At 37.9% G+C, this 17,332-nt stretch overlaps 1 protein-coding gene across 1 annotated transcript in view; it reads right to left on the reverse strand.

Moving 5' to 3' along the window:
* Positions 1–842: 842 nt before the first annotated feature.
* Positions 843–17,332, reverse strand: part of LOC131860257 (uncharacterized) — a 36,468-nt gene continuing 19,978 nt past the window's right edge. The window contains exon 3 of the mRNA XM_059214641.1: positions 843–994. Coding sequence (XP_059070624.1) covers positions 843–994 — 152 coding nt within the window. The remainder of the gene's footprint in view (positions 995–17,332) is intronic.

Consider the following 17,332-nt stretch of genomic DNA (forward strand, 5'->3'; position numbering starts at 1 on the left):
ACGGAGTATTCATTTTCCAAGGAATCATTATTATCTCATCAAATAATAAATGAATAAATTCGTTCAAACAAATATCTCTAAATTAATAAAATTAATTTGCCAGAGATATTATTAAGCTCAAATAGTCCTTTAATTGCCTAGGAACTAAATTAAATAGCACTAGCTCTTAGATTAAATAACCTATTGTTTATTTTAACAATATAAGTAATTTGCCTAAAATTTGACCAAAGGGATCAATGAAGTCCATCATGAAATTTACCCTATAAAATACATTTAAATGTTGGCCAATAAAAAAATAATTAATTCCACTAAGGCTAAATACTAACAAAAAGTATTGCATTTAAATTTCCTATAATAATAGACCCAAAAGGAATTTAAAATAAATTTTTAAATAACTCCTTAATAAGTTCCCAAAAAAAATACACTTATAACTTAATGAGTTAAATAAACCCAACAAGACCCCCTTTTTTTTTCTCTCTTAATCTTTTTTTTTTAATATTAAAAAGAATGAAAACCTAAACTCCTATAAAACTTTTACCCACACATATATTTTTGGACACATGTTGTGTTTGCAATTCGGGTTAGGGCATGTGTGTGTGTGTGTGTTTTTTATTTTTCTGAGTGTGCAGGAAGGAGGAGGCGGCAGCCATGGCATTCGGCGGAGCCAAGGGAGGGAGGCATTTCTCACGGGGAGAGGCGGGGATTTGTAGCATGGGGCGGCAGAGGCGGTTCCCACAGGGGCTACCCACAAAAGCGGCCGCAGCCGTGACTGCGGGTCACGGCCCACAATGGTGGCCATGACCACCGCTGTGGGTTGCAGCCCGCAGCACGACTGTCGCCATCTATATTGGACGCCGCCCACAGGGGAAGGCCAAGGCCTCCCGGCTGTGGGTTGCGGCCCACAGAGCCGCTGCGGCCGCTGTTGGGGTTGCCGCCCACGGCGGAGTTCTCTCTTTTTCTCGCCTACGTGCAGCGCTTAGTCCGAGGGCAGGGTCTGTCGAAAATTACTTGCCAATAAATTTTTTTTTAAGATTTTAAAATAATATATATATATATATATATATATATATATATTTATTTATTTATTTTTTTCTGTGGCTACATGGTTTTCAAATAATGTTCTTTTCAGAGGCATGATATTATTATTATCAAATAAAATATGAGGTTTCATATATGTGTGTGTGTGTGTGTGTGTGTGTGTGTGTGTGTGTGTGTGTGTGTGTGTGTGTGTGTGTAGATATACATATGCACACCTTAGCATCCTGTATATTTTTATTTTTATAATTTTATAAACCATGCAAAAAACTAATAAAGAAAATAGCAGCATGAAATAGATGAGGAGATTTTTTTTTTTTGTAAGTTTTAAATATATGAGAATGCTCTAGAGTTTATCCTATTTTCATTAATATCACAAATCCTAATCTAACCATTTTTCTTTTTTTTTTTCCTACACATTAACCCTAGCTTAGAGGGAATATACTATATTTTCATTGCTTAAGACAATCTGTAACTATTTCATTTTATTTAAATCACAAACAGCAAGCTAGTAGATTTAGAATAATGCATTTCTCTCTCTTTTTTTTTTATCTAATGCTAACTTTGGAATAAGATGACTATTTAATTTTAAATACATTCTCTGCAATAAATAAGTGACAGAATGAAATAAACTAGATTTTATATTCTGCAATAGATAAAATGACAAAATGTAATAAATTTTAACAACAAATACAATAGCCTAGAAACATATAAAATCAACTTCAAGATAGATATATTAAACCTATTTAACACAATTTGTATTTGTATTTAACTCAAAAGGTCTATATGCATGATTTTCCCATTCCCATAAATTTTATTTGCATGAGGTAATAAAAGAACTTTAAATTTCAAAAATAACATGAATGCAACAACTTTACTTTTGGTAACTATAGGACTTGATAAAACTTATACATTTCATTTTTGCAAAATTAACTAAGTAGAATAATGCATTTCTTTAAGCATATTTAGAATACAATGTAGATAACATTACAAATGGGTTTGAAATCCAACTAGTCTCTCCTTTCCATTGAATAAGAACTTGGAATATAATATATACATTTCTTTGCTTTTGAAAAATAAATACAACATTTGGCTTTTCTTTTACATAGCTGCAACTTAAATTGCATTATCCCATTTCCTAATCTTTTCTGCAACTCAAGTAAAAACCAGCAACTTCTATCTTTCTTTTTTTTCTTTCCCATCCCAAGCAACCTCCAAATAAAACATAGAGCTTGACCATGGAGTGCTCACCTCTCAGCCTAGGCTTACTAGAAGCCACCCTCGAGCTTGGAGAACCAAGCACTAGACGGGTTACACACAAACGACCACAACAAGCAAAGGGGTAAACACACAACAAACAATTTTCCCAACCAAGGCTACACTTCACCACAACTTGTGATGATTTTTTTCCACGGGTGGAAGTGGACCAAATACCATTGGGAAGACTGCAAGCATGGAACATCTCAAGCCACCTCATGGCAACCAAACACAACACAAATACATCCCCCACATCCTTATGCCCCCCAAAGGCATATAAGCCATATCATCTCTCCTTATGACCCGCAAATGCATAAACAAGGCTATGCAGCAAGGGTCACAAAGAACACCCTTGAGATCACTCTCCATAAAGGAGAGCCTCTCACCCAAGGCTGTCAAATTTCTTCCACCCCAATATCATCCTACTCTCCCAAGAGTAGAAGGCCTTGGACACTCCCAATACAAGAAAAAGCATAAAAAGAACAAAGGGGAAAAATCACATTTTCTTTCACAAAGTAAATTACATATAAACAACTCTTCCATACAAGGATTTCTTCAACATGCATATACAACATAAACAAAAAGAGAGTAAGAACCAACCTTAATCTTCCCAAAGGTTTTGATAGATCTAGTTGGGGATGAGCAGCCCAAATCCACACAATCTCTTCACCAACACTTAGCCAAAAATTCTATCCTACAACTAATCTTCAAAATTGCATAATCTCCAACAATGGAGAGTGGGTGATTAAGTCACTAAGTCCCTAATCCTTGCCTAAGAAGGCCTCTCTCACTCTTCCCAACCCCTTGGATAGAGTGAGATTTCCCATTGGTTGGTTTTCCCAACCTCCTACATGTTGCTAAAACTGGAAAGAGAAAAGGTAAGAGAGGATGGGAAAGAGAGTCTGACACCAAAAGAGAAGGTTGTCTATCCTAGGAGGAACCTTCTAAGTTGAATTTTCGCTCACCTCGGAAAAAACACTTTTTGAGATGACTAAACAGTCACATGGGAGTAGTCACATGTTTAAAATACCCCTAACCCATAGGTATACTCTTTGGACCTTTGGAGAAGCCCTAAAACTAACCCTAGGAGTCCATTTGACCCCTTAGAAACCCAATTGAAGTTAACCTACGGGTCAAACCTAAGTTGACCACTCCCAAGACTCCCTACCTAAGGCAAATTTGGGACCACACTCAAATGTTTGGAATGGGCTTTGTAGAAAGAAACTCCCTCCAAGAGACAAGTCAAAATCAATGACACTAATCAGCACATGTGTCAAGTGACACAATAAAATACATTATAAAAATTACACATGGAATTTGTCTCTTGTTGGATTTACACAAATTAACAAAACCAATTTAACACACATGCATCATTTACTTTCACAAATAAAATACAATACAAACAGGGTGTTGTCTCTCCAATTAGACAACCCCTGGCTTTACAAATGTACATAAGTCTAGGTTTGGTTCTCCATAATATTTCCATGGTCACATGGATAATTTTCCTGCGCATCTCAATATACACATTAGTAATTCCAAATAACCACAAATATATTATTAAACACATAAATTTGAATACACATCAAACACTCATACAATTGATAGTAATAAATCAATATCTCATATATCTCAATTGATCCACATAAGCAATTATCATAATCCTCAAAATTTGATCCATTCATATTATAAGCATCCTATTTCTATCATCATAATGAAGTCCTGCAAATCCAATAATGACATACATCATCTCAAAGTGATTCTATTCTAGCATCATATAAAGTTTCATATCCATAATGCATAAAAATGAAGCATCAAGATACGTCAATGTTATCCAAATCATGGAATCATATAAGTTCTAAATCCATAATGCATAAAAATAAAGCATCCATAATAGTCTCATCATGAAAATAACAGAAATGCCAGGATGAGTCGGGGTAGGGCCTCACACCCTCCCCCTCTGGGCATGAACTTCCTCCTGGAGTTCATCAAAAAGGTGGGGGTATTGTGATCTCATACATGTTGCATCCTCCCATGAAGTTGTAACCTCATCATAGCAATCCCACTGGACCCTAACCTGGTCCATCTCTCGACCTTGAAGGGCTAGCATCTGGCATGCCAAAATGTTAATGGGCTCCAAAGCTAGTTGCCTGTGTGACTCCACCTGCAAGGCATCCCAATCTAGAATATGAGACTCATCATATATATATTTCCTCAAGACTGAAACATGAAACACATCGTGGATGCGCGACAGGCTAGGTTGTAATGCTAAACGATAGGCAACTGGTCCTATCCTCTCAAGGATCTCAAATGGTCCTACAAATCGAGGTACGAGCTTAGAACCCTTTCTATGATGGATTGGACTCTTATACGGTCGCACTCTCAAGAAGACTCTGTCTCCAACCAAGTAGCTACGATCTATCCTCTTCATATCTGCATACTTCTTCTGTCTATCTTGTGCCTCTCTAAGACACTGTCTAATCAAATCCACCTGCTGCTCCGTATCCTGAACTATCTTAGGACCAATAGCAACTCTATCCTCTATGTGGTCCCAACTCAACGGTGTCCTACAAGGTCTGCCATATAATGCTTGGTAGGGTGGCATCCCCAAAGATGTGTGATGCCCATTGTTATAGGAAAACTCCACTAAGGGAAGGTACTCTTCCCATCTAGTTTGGTGATCCATGACATACATGCAAAACATATCCTCTAACACCTGATTAACCCTCTCTGTCTGACCATCCATTTCTGGATGATAGGTTGTACTGAAATTGAGCTTGGTACCCATAGCTACCTGTAATGCCTTCCAAAAGGAAGAAGTGAAGAGAGAATCCCTGTCGGAAATGATCTTGTGTGGACACCATGAAGTCTAACAATGTCTCACAAGAACACCTGTGCTACTGCTGGTGTTGTGAAGGTAGTCCGAACTGGTGAAAAGTGGGCCACTTTGGTCAACTTGTCAACCATCACCAAGCTGGCATCATGGTGATGAGATGACATAGGGAGACCAATGATGAAATCCATGGATATAGTATCCCACTTCCACTCTAGTATGGCATGAGATTGGAGCAACCCACCTGGATGGCGGTGCTCTTCCTTGACTCTCTAACACTTGAGGCATCGGGCTACTATCTCAGCAATAAGCTGCCACATTCTTGGCCAATGATATAACTGCCTCAAGTCTACATGCATCTTCTTAACTCTGAGATGTGCTGCATAAGGAGCTCTATGAGCCTCCATGATAATGAACTCCCGCAAACCCCCAGAAGAAGGTACATAGATGCGCCCTCTATGGTGTAATAATCCATCGGACTCTAAGGAATAATCCACATATTTCCCTTCTAAAGTTTCATGAGATCGTATAGCCTGGCAAACCTCTAAATACCATCCATCCTCTGGCAACTGTTGCATTATCCGATCTCTCAAGTCCATGCCCATAGATATGGTGTATACCTTATGATGTCTCCTACTCAAAGCATCTGCAACTACGTTTTCTTTCCATTTGATGTAGTGAACGTCAAAATCATACTCGCACAAGAATTCCATCCATCTCCTCTGATGTGCATTAAGATTCAGCTGAGTGAATATGTGCTGAAGGCTCTGATGGTCTGAATGTAGCTTGAAATGATGACCCAAAAGGAAGTGTCTCCACCTCACAAGTGCATGCACTACTACTGCAAGCTCAAAGTCATGAGTAGGGTAATTAAGCTCGTGAGTCTTAAGTTTCCTAGACTCAAAAGCTATAGCTCTGCCATCCTACATAAGGACTGCTCCTAAACCCTCTAGGGAAGCATCTGTGCAAACCATGAAGTCGGCTGAGGGATCTAGCACTACAAGGATAGGTGCGCTAGTAAGTGCCTTCTTAAGTTCCTGAAAGGCCTTCTCGCACTTCTCCATCCACTCAAATTTCTTCCCTTTACGCTGAAGAAGTAATAGGATGTGCGACTCTAGAGAATCCCTCAACAAAACGTCAATAATAACCTGCTAAGCCCATGAAGCTCCTGACCTCTGTCACACTGGTTGGCGCTGGCCAATCCATAATGGCTCTGATCTTTGATGGGTCAACTGAGATCCCATCACCGGATATAACATGACCAAGGTACTTGACCTCTGTTCTAAAGAATGCACACTTCGACAAACTGCCATACAACTGATTATCCCTCAAACACTGCAAAACCTGTCTCAGGTGCTCCTCATGCTCCTTCTCATCCCATGAATATACCAATATGTCGTCGAGAAACACAATCACAAAACGGTCAAGGAATGTGTGGAAAACTCCATTCATGAGACTCATGAAAATAGCTGGGCCATTCGTAAGACCGAATGGAACCACGGTGAACTCATAGTGGCCATATCTAGTGCGAAATACGGTCTTGTGGATATCGCTATCCACTATTCTCAACTGATGGTACCCTGACTTCGGGTCAATTTTGGAAAATACTTTGGCACCCTAAAGTTGGTCAAATAAATCGTCGATCTTGGGCAAAGGATATCGGTTCTTGATGGTTACTTTGTTCAACTAACGGTAATCCATGCATAATCGAAGAGATCCGTCCTTCTTCTTCATGAAGATGACTGGTGCACCCCAAGGAGATATACTGGGATGAATGTGGCCCTTCTCTAGGAGTTCCTCAAGCTGCATCTTGAGCTCATTAAGCTCATTTGTGGTCATCCTATATGGTGCTCTTGAAACTAACTCGGCTCCTGGTACAAGGTCTATATGAAAATCAATCTCTCTACGGGGCAACATACCAGGTAACTCTGAAGGAAATACGTCTGAAAATCCCTTAAGGATAGGATGGTCATCAATAGATGGTCCCTTTTCATCTTCTTCTTCTCTATCACTAATGGTGATGGCAAATAACTGGCATCCCTTTCGCATGCTCCGCTTAAGCTGCATTGCGGAAATCATCCGAAGAGACACGGGTCTCTGAATTCTAGTGATTACTATGGGAGAATCATGATCATCCTCACACTCAATCTTTTTCAGGTGACAATCCATCCTGGCTCTGTGGGCATAAAGCCAATCCATGCCAAGTACGATGCCATATGATCCAAGTGGTGTAACTCTAAGGTCTACTAAGGTGGTGGTATTGCCAATCTGAAGCTGACATCCCCTAACCTCTGATTCCACTGACACTCTAGCCCCTGAAGCTAACTCCACTTCCCAACTGACCTCTTGTCTAATAACCACTAGCCCACAACGCTCCACAACCAATGGAGATATAAAAGAGTCAGTAGCTCCTGAATCAAATAATATAGATACACTGCTACCTTTGATCATACCTGCAACCTCAATAAATGTGGCTTGATGCTCTACTTGGCGGTTGTCAACCGCTGCGAAGACCCTATGGGACTTGCCCATATCCCCAACTATCGGCTCTGATGCTGCCATCCTCTGATTGCCTGCCATCTGACCCTAAGGACACTCTCTCGCCATGTGTCCCGTGGCTCCACATATGAAGCAAGCACCACATGCCTGAAACTGTATGCCCTGTGGTCTGGAGAAAGATTGTCCCCCTGTTCTGCTAGAACCACTGTACCCACCCCTAGAGGACCGTTGAGTCCTCGCCGGAGGTGTGTAAGGAACCTGAGATTGTTGATCTCGCCTCTGACCCTAAGACTGCCATAGCTTGGGCTTTACGCCCTGCTGACTCTGTGGAGGCCTATGCCTCTGTTTTTGTTGTGACTGTTGCGAAGGAGGGGGTTTGGAGAACCCCAATGTGTGTCTGTTGTTACCCTTCCAATGGGGTTTCTGAAACCCGTAAGTCTGGGGTGTAGGGTTACGGTTCTCGGACCGATCCCTCGAGTCCTGAGGTCTGACCTGAATCTCCTCTGCTATCAGAGCCTTCTCCATGGCAACCCGAAGGCCTCCTGGAGTGGCCATCCTCACCGGTCCTACTATGCCGGCATTCAGCCCTCTGATAAATCGGTTGACGAGAAGCTTCTCATCTTTTAGGTAGTCCATGTATGGTAAGAGCTCAAAAAACTTGCTCTCATACTAGATCACTAAAAGACCCTTCTACTGGAGGTCATGGAACTCATCCACCCTACGCTGTCTGTAGTGCTCTGATAAGTACCTCTCCCTGAACCTCTCTGTGAAAATCTCCCATGTGAGAGTATCTGCCACTAAGCCACATTTATATTCCTCCTGCATCCACCATGTGGAGGTCGTTCCGCTCAATAGATGGACTGCTACACATGCCTTTAGATTGCTCTCGTAGGAGCACAATGCAAAGCACCTATCCAGGCTCAAAAGCCATGCCTCTGCTTCTACCCCATCGATAGATCCCCCAAAAGATGGTGGCTAAAGGTGCATAACCTCTCTGATTAGATCCCCTAGATCCCGACATGCCCTCTCATAATACACTGGTGCTACTACTGGAGGTGGTGCTGGTAGGTGAACAGACTCGAGCTCATGCCCAGCCTAACTCTCTATAGGATTAGGAGGTGGACTCCTACTCCATTCCCATTCTATTGTTCTATGGCTCCCTGAGTTCTGGTTTTCAACATGATGATCCACCACCGGAAGCCTATCCTGGACTATGCCAATCAGGTTCTGTAGAGCTAACAAGATGTCTCAGTTCGGGTCAACCGGTCGTTCGGGAGGAGCCTCTGGGTTCCCTTTCGGGACTGATTCCTCCTTATCGACATCTTTGTGTGCCATGCATTCATGCCTAGGGCCTCTACCACGTTTGCGAGCTTATCGCGTAGTTGGAGGCATCCTTATAAGAAAATAAAATAAAATGAAATAAATAAATAATTTTTCGGAGAAAGATTTAATTTATTAAAAATTAACTATAATAAATAGATAAATAAATAAATAATTATAATTTAGTTAATTAAATAATTAAAGCGAAACGTAATGGAGAAAGGTTCCTAGTGTTAGAAACCTTGCTCTGATACCAAAATGTCATGCCCAAACTTTTGGGCACAAACGGGGTAAAAAAAAAAATTAAAAACTTAACCTAATAAAACTAAATTTGCTAAATAACACATTAACAAGGCTTGTCTTAACTACGTTTGATTTATTTTCAACAAATTAAAAAAAATCTAAACACTAGATCCAACAAGCGAGGTAATCTAAATTAAATACGGAGCATTCATTTTCCAAGGAATCATTATTATCTCATCAAATAATAAATGAATAAATTCGTTCAAACAAATATCTCTAAATTAATAAAATTAATTTGCCAGAGATATTATTAAGCTCAAATAGTTCTTTAATTGCCTAGGAACTAAATTAAATAGCACTAGCTCTAGATTAAATAACCTATTGTTTATTTTAACAATATAAGTAATTTGCCTAAAATTTGACCAAAGGGGTCAATGAAGTCCATCATGAAATTTACCCTATAAAATACATTTAAATGTTGGCCAATAAAAAAATAATTAATTCCACTAAGGCTAAATACTAACAAAAAGTATTGCATTTAAATTTCCTATAATAATAGACCCAAAAGGAATTTAAAATAAATTTTTAAATAACTCCTTAATAAGTTCCCAAAAAAATACACTTATAACTTAATGAGTTAAATAAACCCAACAAGACCCCATTTTTTTTTCTCTCTTAATCTTTTTTTTTTATAGTAAAAAGAATGAAAACCTAAACTCCTATAAAACTTTTACCCACACATATATTTTTGGACACATGTTGTGTTTGCCCTAGCCCAAAATTTGGGTTAGGGCATGTGTGTGTGTTTGTTTTTTTTATTTTTCTAAGTGTGTAGGTAGGAGGAGGCGGTAGTCATGGCATTCGGTGAAGCCAAGGGAGGGAGGCACTGCTCACGGAGAGAGGCGGGAGTTTGTAGCACGGGGTGGCGGAGGCGGTTCCCACGGGGGCTCCTTGCAGAAGCGGCCGCAGTTGTGACTGCGGGTCACGGCCCATAATGGCGGCCATGGCCACCACTGTGGGTCGCAGCCCACAGCACAGGTGTCGCCGTCTCTGTGGGACGTCGGCCATAGGGGAAGGTCGAGGCCTCCCCGGCTGTGGGTTGTGGCCCACAGAGCGACTGTGGCCGTTGTTGGGGTCGTTGCCCACGGTGGAGTTCTCTCTTTTTCCCGCCTACGTGCAGCGCTTGGTCCGAGGGCAGGGTCCGCCAGAAATTACTTGCCAATAAAAAAAAAATTTAACATTTTAAAATAATATATATATATATATTTTTCTGTGGCTACATGGTTTTCAAATAACGTTCTTTTCAGAGGCATGATATTATTATTATCAGATAAAATATGAGGTTTCATATATATATGCACACCTTAGCATCTTGTATTTTTTTTTTTAATAATTTTATAAACCATGCAGAAAACTAGTAAAGAAAATAGTAGCATGAAATAGATGAGAAGATTTTTTTTTTTTGTAAATTTTAAATATATGAGAATGCTCTAGAGTTTATCCTATTTTCATTAATATCACAAATCCTAATCTAACCATTTTTCTTCTTTTTTTTTCCTGCACATTAACCCTAGCTTAGAGGGAATATACTATATTTTCGTTGCTTAAGACAATCTGTAACTATTTCATTTTATTTAAATCACCAATAGCAAGCTAGTAGATTTAGAATAATGCATTTCTCTCTCTTTTTTTTTATCTAATGCTAACTTTGGAAATAGATGACTATTTAATTTTAAATACATTCTCTGCAATAAATAAGTGACAGAATGAAATAAACTACATTTTATATTTTGCAATAGATAAAATGACAGAATGTAATAAATTTTAACAGCAAATACAATAGCCTAGAAACATATAAAATCAACTTCAAGATAGATATATTAAACCTATTTAACACAATTTGTATTTGTATTTAACTCAAAAGGTCCATATGCATGATTTTCCCATTCCCATAAATTTTATTTGCATGAGGGAATAAAATAACTTTAAATTTCAAAAATAACATGAATGCAACAACTTTATTTTTGGTAACTATAGGACTTAATAAAACTTATACATTTCATTTTTGCAAAATTAACTAAGTAGAATAATGCATTTCTTTAAGCATATTTAAAATACAATGTAGATAACATTACAAATGGGTTTGAAACCCAACTAGTCTCTCCTTTCCATTGAGTAAGAACTTGGAATATAATATATACATTTCTTTGCTTTTGAAAAATAAATACAACATTTGGCTTTTCTTTTACATAGCTGCAACTTAAATTGCATTATCCCATTTCCTAATCTTTTCTGCAACTCAAGTAAAAACCAGCAACTTCTATCTTTCTTTTTTTTCTTTCCCATCCCAAGCAACCTCCAAATAAAACATAGAGCTTGACCATGGAGTGCTCACCTCTCAGCCTAGGCTTACTAGAAGCCACCCTCGAGCTTGGAGAACCAAGCACTAGACGGGTTACACACAAACGACCACAACAAGCAAAGGGGTAAACACACAACAAACAATTTTCCCAACCAAGGCTACACTTCACCACAACTTGTGATGATTTTTTTCCACGGGTGGAAGTGGACCAAATACCATTGGGAAGACTGCAAGCATGGAACATCTCAAGCCACCTCATGGCAACCAAACACAACACAAATACATCCCCCACATCCTTATGCCCCCCAAAGGCATATAAGCCATATCATCTCTCCTTATGACCCGCAAATGCATAAACAAGGCTATGCAGCAAGGGTCACAAAGAACACCCTTGAGATCACTCTCCATAAAGGAGAGCCTCTCGCCCAAGGCTGTCAAACCTCTTCCACCCCAAGACCATCCTACTCTCCCAAGAGTAGAAGGCCTTGGACACTCCCAATACAAGAAAAATCAGAAAAAGAACAAAGGGGAAAAATCACATTTTCTTTCACAAAGTAAATTACATATAAACAACTCTTCCATACAAGCATTTCTTCAACATGCATATACAACATAAACAAAAAGAGAGTAAGAACCAACCTTAATCTTCCCAAAGGTTTTGATAGATCTAGTTGGGGATGAGCAGCCCAAATCCACACAATCTCTTCACCAACACTTAACCAAAAATTCTATCCTACAACTAATCTTCAAAATTGCATAATCTCCAACAATGGAGAGTGGGTGATTAAGTCACTAAGTCCCTAATCCTTGCCTAAGAAGGCCTCTCTCACTCTTCCCAACCCCTTGGATAGAGTGAGAGTTCCCATTGGTTGGTCTTCCCAACCTCTTACATGTTGCTAAAATTGGAAAGAGAAAAGGTAAGAGAGGATGGGGAAGAGATTTTGACACCAAAAGGGAAGGTTGTCTATCCTAGGAGAAACCTTCTAAGTTGAATTTTTGCTCACCTTGGAAAAACCACTTTTTGAGATGACTAAACAATCACATGTTTAAAAATACCCCTAACCCATAGGTATACCCTTTGGACCTTTGGAGAAGCCCTAAAACTAACCCTAGGAGTCCATTTGACCCCTTAGAAACCCAACTGAAGTTAACCTACGGGTCAAACCTGAGTTGACCACTCCCAAGACTCCCTACCCAAGGCAAATTTGGGACCACACTCAAATGTTTGGAATGGGATTTGGTAGAAACAAACTCCCTCCAAGAGACAAGTCAAAATCAATGACACTAATCAGCACGTGTCAAGTGACACAATAAAATACATTATAAAAATTACACATGGAATTTGTCTCTTGTTGGATTTACACAAATTAACAAAACCAATTTAACACACATGCATCATTTACTTTCACAAATAAAATACAATACAAACGGGGTGTTGTCTCTCCAAATAGACAACCCCTGGCTTTACAAATGTACATAAGTCTAGGTTTGGTTCTCCATAATATTTTCATGGTCACATGGATAATTTTCCTGCGCATCTCAATATACACATTAGTAATTCCAAATAACCACAAATATATTATTAAACACATGAATTTGAATACACATCAAACACTCATACAATTGACAGTAATAAATCAATATCTCATATATCCCAATTGATCCACATAAGCAATTATCATAATCCTCAAAATTTGATCCATTCATATTATAAGCATCCTATTTCTATCATCATAATGAAGTCTTGCAAATCCAATAATGGCATACATCATCTCAAAGTGATTCTATTCTAGCATCATATAGAGTTTCATATCCATAATGCATAAAAATGAAGCATCAATATACGTCAATGTTATCCAAATCATGGAATCATATAAGTTCTAAATCCATAATGCATAAAAATAAAGCATCCATAATAGTCTCATCATGAAAATAACAGAAATGCCAGGATGAGTCGGGGTAGGGCCTCACACACTACATTTGTATATTGCAAACAATCTTGATTGGATGACGGTATGGATTGAACGTTGTCAACATTCTGGATGCACATTAACATGGGAAGGTGTGGCTTCATTGGTTAAAGAAGCTCATCGTAATGGATATTCCAATGTTACGCAAAGGAAAATTGATTTAGCATATGGTTTAAGAGATAAACAGGTACGTATAAATTTATTAATTTCCCATATTTTTATCAACTCACAATGCAATAAATTTTACATGTTTGACATATCGCAGGTCAAACACCACAACGCTATGTGCTGCAATGGTCATAAATTTCGCATAAAAAAGTTGGATGACATGAAGAAAACTTGTGATTCTTGCATCACTGCAGTCTTTGAGGTGACAAATATTTCATCGAGAAATGACATACATCCTCAACAATCTCAAAATCGATACTATGGCATTTTGGATGATATACTTGAGTGTGACTTTAATTCCTTCAAATTAGTTTTGTTCGTCGTCAAATGGTATAGGCTACGATTGAATAAAAATGATCTTGATAGAACTATTATTGAATATGATAATGGTTTTATAATGCTAAATACCAGGTCATTTGAACCAGTTGGGGATGAGCCCTATGTTCTTCCAAGCCAATGTGAGCAAGTATTTTACTCAGAAGTTCCACATAAACCGGTTTGGTCATTTGTTATTAGACATGATCCAAGAGGAAGGCCGATAAAGTCTAATGTGATGGAAGAAGAAGATACCGAAGAAGAAGATACTGAAGAAGTAGAAGATGAAGTGGATGATAATCACAATCGACAGTTTCTCAATGATGATGAAGAAGAATGAGAAGAAGAAGAAGATGATGATGATGATGATGATGATGATGATGATGTTGGCGATGATGACCTTGATGTTCATGATGATGAAGAATGAAATGTATGAGGTATGCGATTAGTATATTATCTATTTAATATTGACTTCTTGATAGAATTTTTTTTTACATAATTAATTCACTATGTTTTGAATTCTAATACCATTACATAATTAATTCATGATGTACCTTTTAATATGGAGATGGAGATAGGGAGAGTGACTATTTATGTGACATTTTTTAAACTGTGTTTATTTATGAAAATTGGATTGTTTATTAGCTATGTGATGGATGTTGATTTAAAATACATATGTGATGGATCACATGTTTATGATGATGCATGTGACATTTTTTGAACTTTGTGTTTATTTATAGAATGTGGATTGTTTATTACCTATGTGATAGATGGTGATTTATGATACATATGTGATGGATTACATGTTTATGATGACACATATGTGATGCTAATTGTGATGCTCAATTACATATATGATGACACATCATGTGATGCTTATGATACGTATGTATTTATTGTTTATCAACTTACAAATGTAGTAATGATTATGATGCTCAATTGATGGTGTTGATTTCAGGTACAGTCCCTGTGTGATGTTGTCACCCTTGGTGGGAACAGGTCGTTGACTACAGACATCGTCAACCGTTTAGTTGAGGATCCTACATAGTCTACATAAAGTAAAGGTAAGGAATTAAAAAAATTTACAATAATTTTGATGACAACATCTTTTTATTATTTAATACTCTTTTTGTCTACAAAGTTCATGTTGTTCATGTTGTGTACTATTTAATTTTTAGCTAACATAAGATAATTGAATTACATTGTATAGGACCCTGAACCCCTTTGACGAGGATCCTACACAGTCTCATGGATGGACAGGTATAACTAGTCAATACACCCTATAGAAACAGTTTATTTTTTTTAAATTACTTGGAAAACAAACTTCCTCAATTTTTCAAACCTCGACATTAGCAGCAAATCTAATACAGTTATCAACACTTAAGGCCCCAGTTGGACTTATTTCAATTTTAATCCCAAAATCAACTTTAGGGCTGACTTCTTCATCAACATTACCCTCATTTGCAAAATTTCTCTCTCATTACCAATTAACTCTCTCATTTCATGGAATGCAGGTACCCCCAAATAGGTATTTGTCAAATCTGTCTTCATCGAGTGAGGAAAATGTAGGAATAGAAAATGAAAGTGACACATGTAGTAGGTCTACAATAGGGAGATAAACAAGGGGTCAAAAGATTAGAAGAAAATTCAATAAACGCATGAAATTTTTCCTTGCTCAAGGGGGCTCATGTTCTTATGATGATGAGACCAAAGGCGACATTGAGGTGCCACTGAGGTACAGACATCTACAGAAACAATGGGTGCCCAAGGAACTTCCTCCAATAAACACCGATTTTTGTGTTAACGATAGGATATATCGCATAGCACCTTCATCGTTACATGGTTTAGGCTTATTTTCTATGGACGGCATAAAGGTCTATTACAATAGAGTTGCTGAATTGATGGAGTTTGTTGGACCTTGTTACAATTACAATAATTGGATGCAGATTGTTAAATATAATAAAAGTATGCGTAGTTATGCACTTTCAGCAAATTATATACAACAGAAAGATAATGATCAAAGTAAACGAGTGGTTGTATACATTAATGGTCAGCCAAAAGCAATAGGGAATATTGCAGGTTTTATAAATAGTACATGACCTGGGTCAACTAATAAACAACCCAATTGCATATTTGAGGTGCGCGAGGGAAATCGTGTATTTGTATGTGTGATAAAATCAATAAGTGTTGGCGAAGAGCTTCTAATCGATTACAGTTTGAATCGTATAGATACAAACAAAGTTAATATCATGGGGGTGGTAGGTACTATATACCATTTAAATTAACCAACCTCTAATTAATGAATCCAATATACCATTTTATTATGAATCTTTTTTGCTAAGTCTATTGGTTTAATTTTTCTAACATTTTTTTATATTTTTCTTTGTCACAGAGCGACATGGATCCATCACATATCGCAGATAGGGATGTATCTTGCGACACTTCTACCAAGCAGGTAAACCTCATTGTAATTGTACAAATTAGATAGAAGCAAACTGCTATATTATTATGTTCTTTTTTTTAGTGATTTATACTAATTTTGTAATTGTTAATGATATTCTCAACATAGACAGATGTTCGGGAAAAGGGAAAGGAAGTTGTAGTACCTGAGCACCTTTCTAGGGATGTGGAATCATTAGGGTTAAGCGACGATGACCTTGAAGATTCCACACACCTTATGAAATTCTTTAAAATGCCTCTTAGAAAAATTAGAAAAGAGATTGTTGCTTTGGCAGCCGTGCATCCTATTACTGATGAGATACGAGAGGGTGGAATTATTGCTTCGGACAATAGAAAACTTGCAAGTAAGCAGTAATGAAAGCTTTAATTATAACAAAAGTTCAATGATGGTTTATATTTTATTCTCTTTTATGTCATTAACTAAAATATGTACGTATTGTTTTTACAACAATTTATCTGCCCTCATGAAAGTCGTTCCCACGATCAGGGTGTTGCAGGATCTTCAGGTGATGACGATTTTCTTGTATTATCGCTTGCTTGGCTTATCACTCTGAGTACCCAAAACACATCATACTTGATACTATCAATTTTCAAATTAAAGGTTCATCCTTGTTTACAATTCTTGCACTTTTCATATATTTAATGTTTGATATATTTAATATATTATTCTTTAGGTGTTGTCAATGTTCCTGTGCAAATGTTGTCGCCGCCTCATCAGAGGTTACTCTCACCTATATTGCCGACTGCAATGTCGACAACACGTAGCATGCAGACATCCTCTACTGCACATCATATTGGCCTACCCATTGTTGGTAGATCCCTCTTTTGCTCTATCTTCTGTCATGTGTTTATTTCCCTTCAAGCATTCTTTCT

The sequence above is a fragment of the Cryptomeria japonica genome, chromosome 11 (genome assembly GCF_030272615.1).
Source record: "Cryptomeria japonica chromosome 11, Sugi_1.0, whole genome shotgun sequence".
Lineage (NCBI taxonomy): Eukaryota > Viridiplantae > Streptophyta > Pinopsida > Cupressales > Cupressaceae > Cryptomeria > Cryptomeria japonica.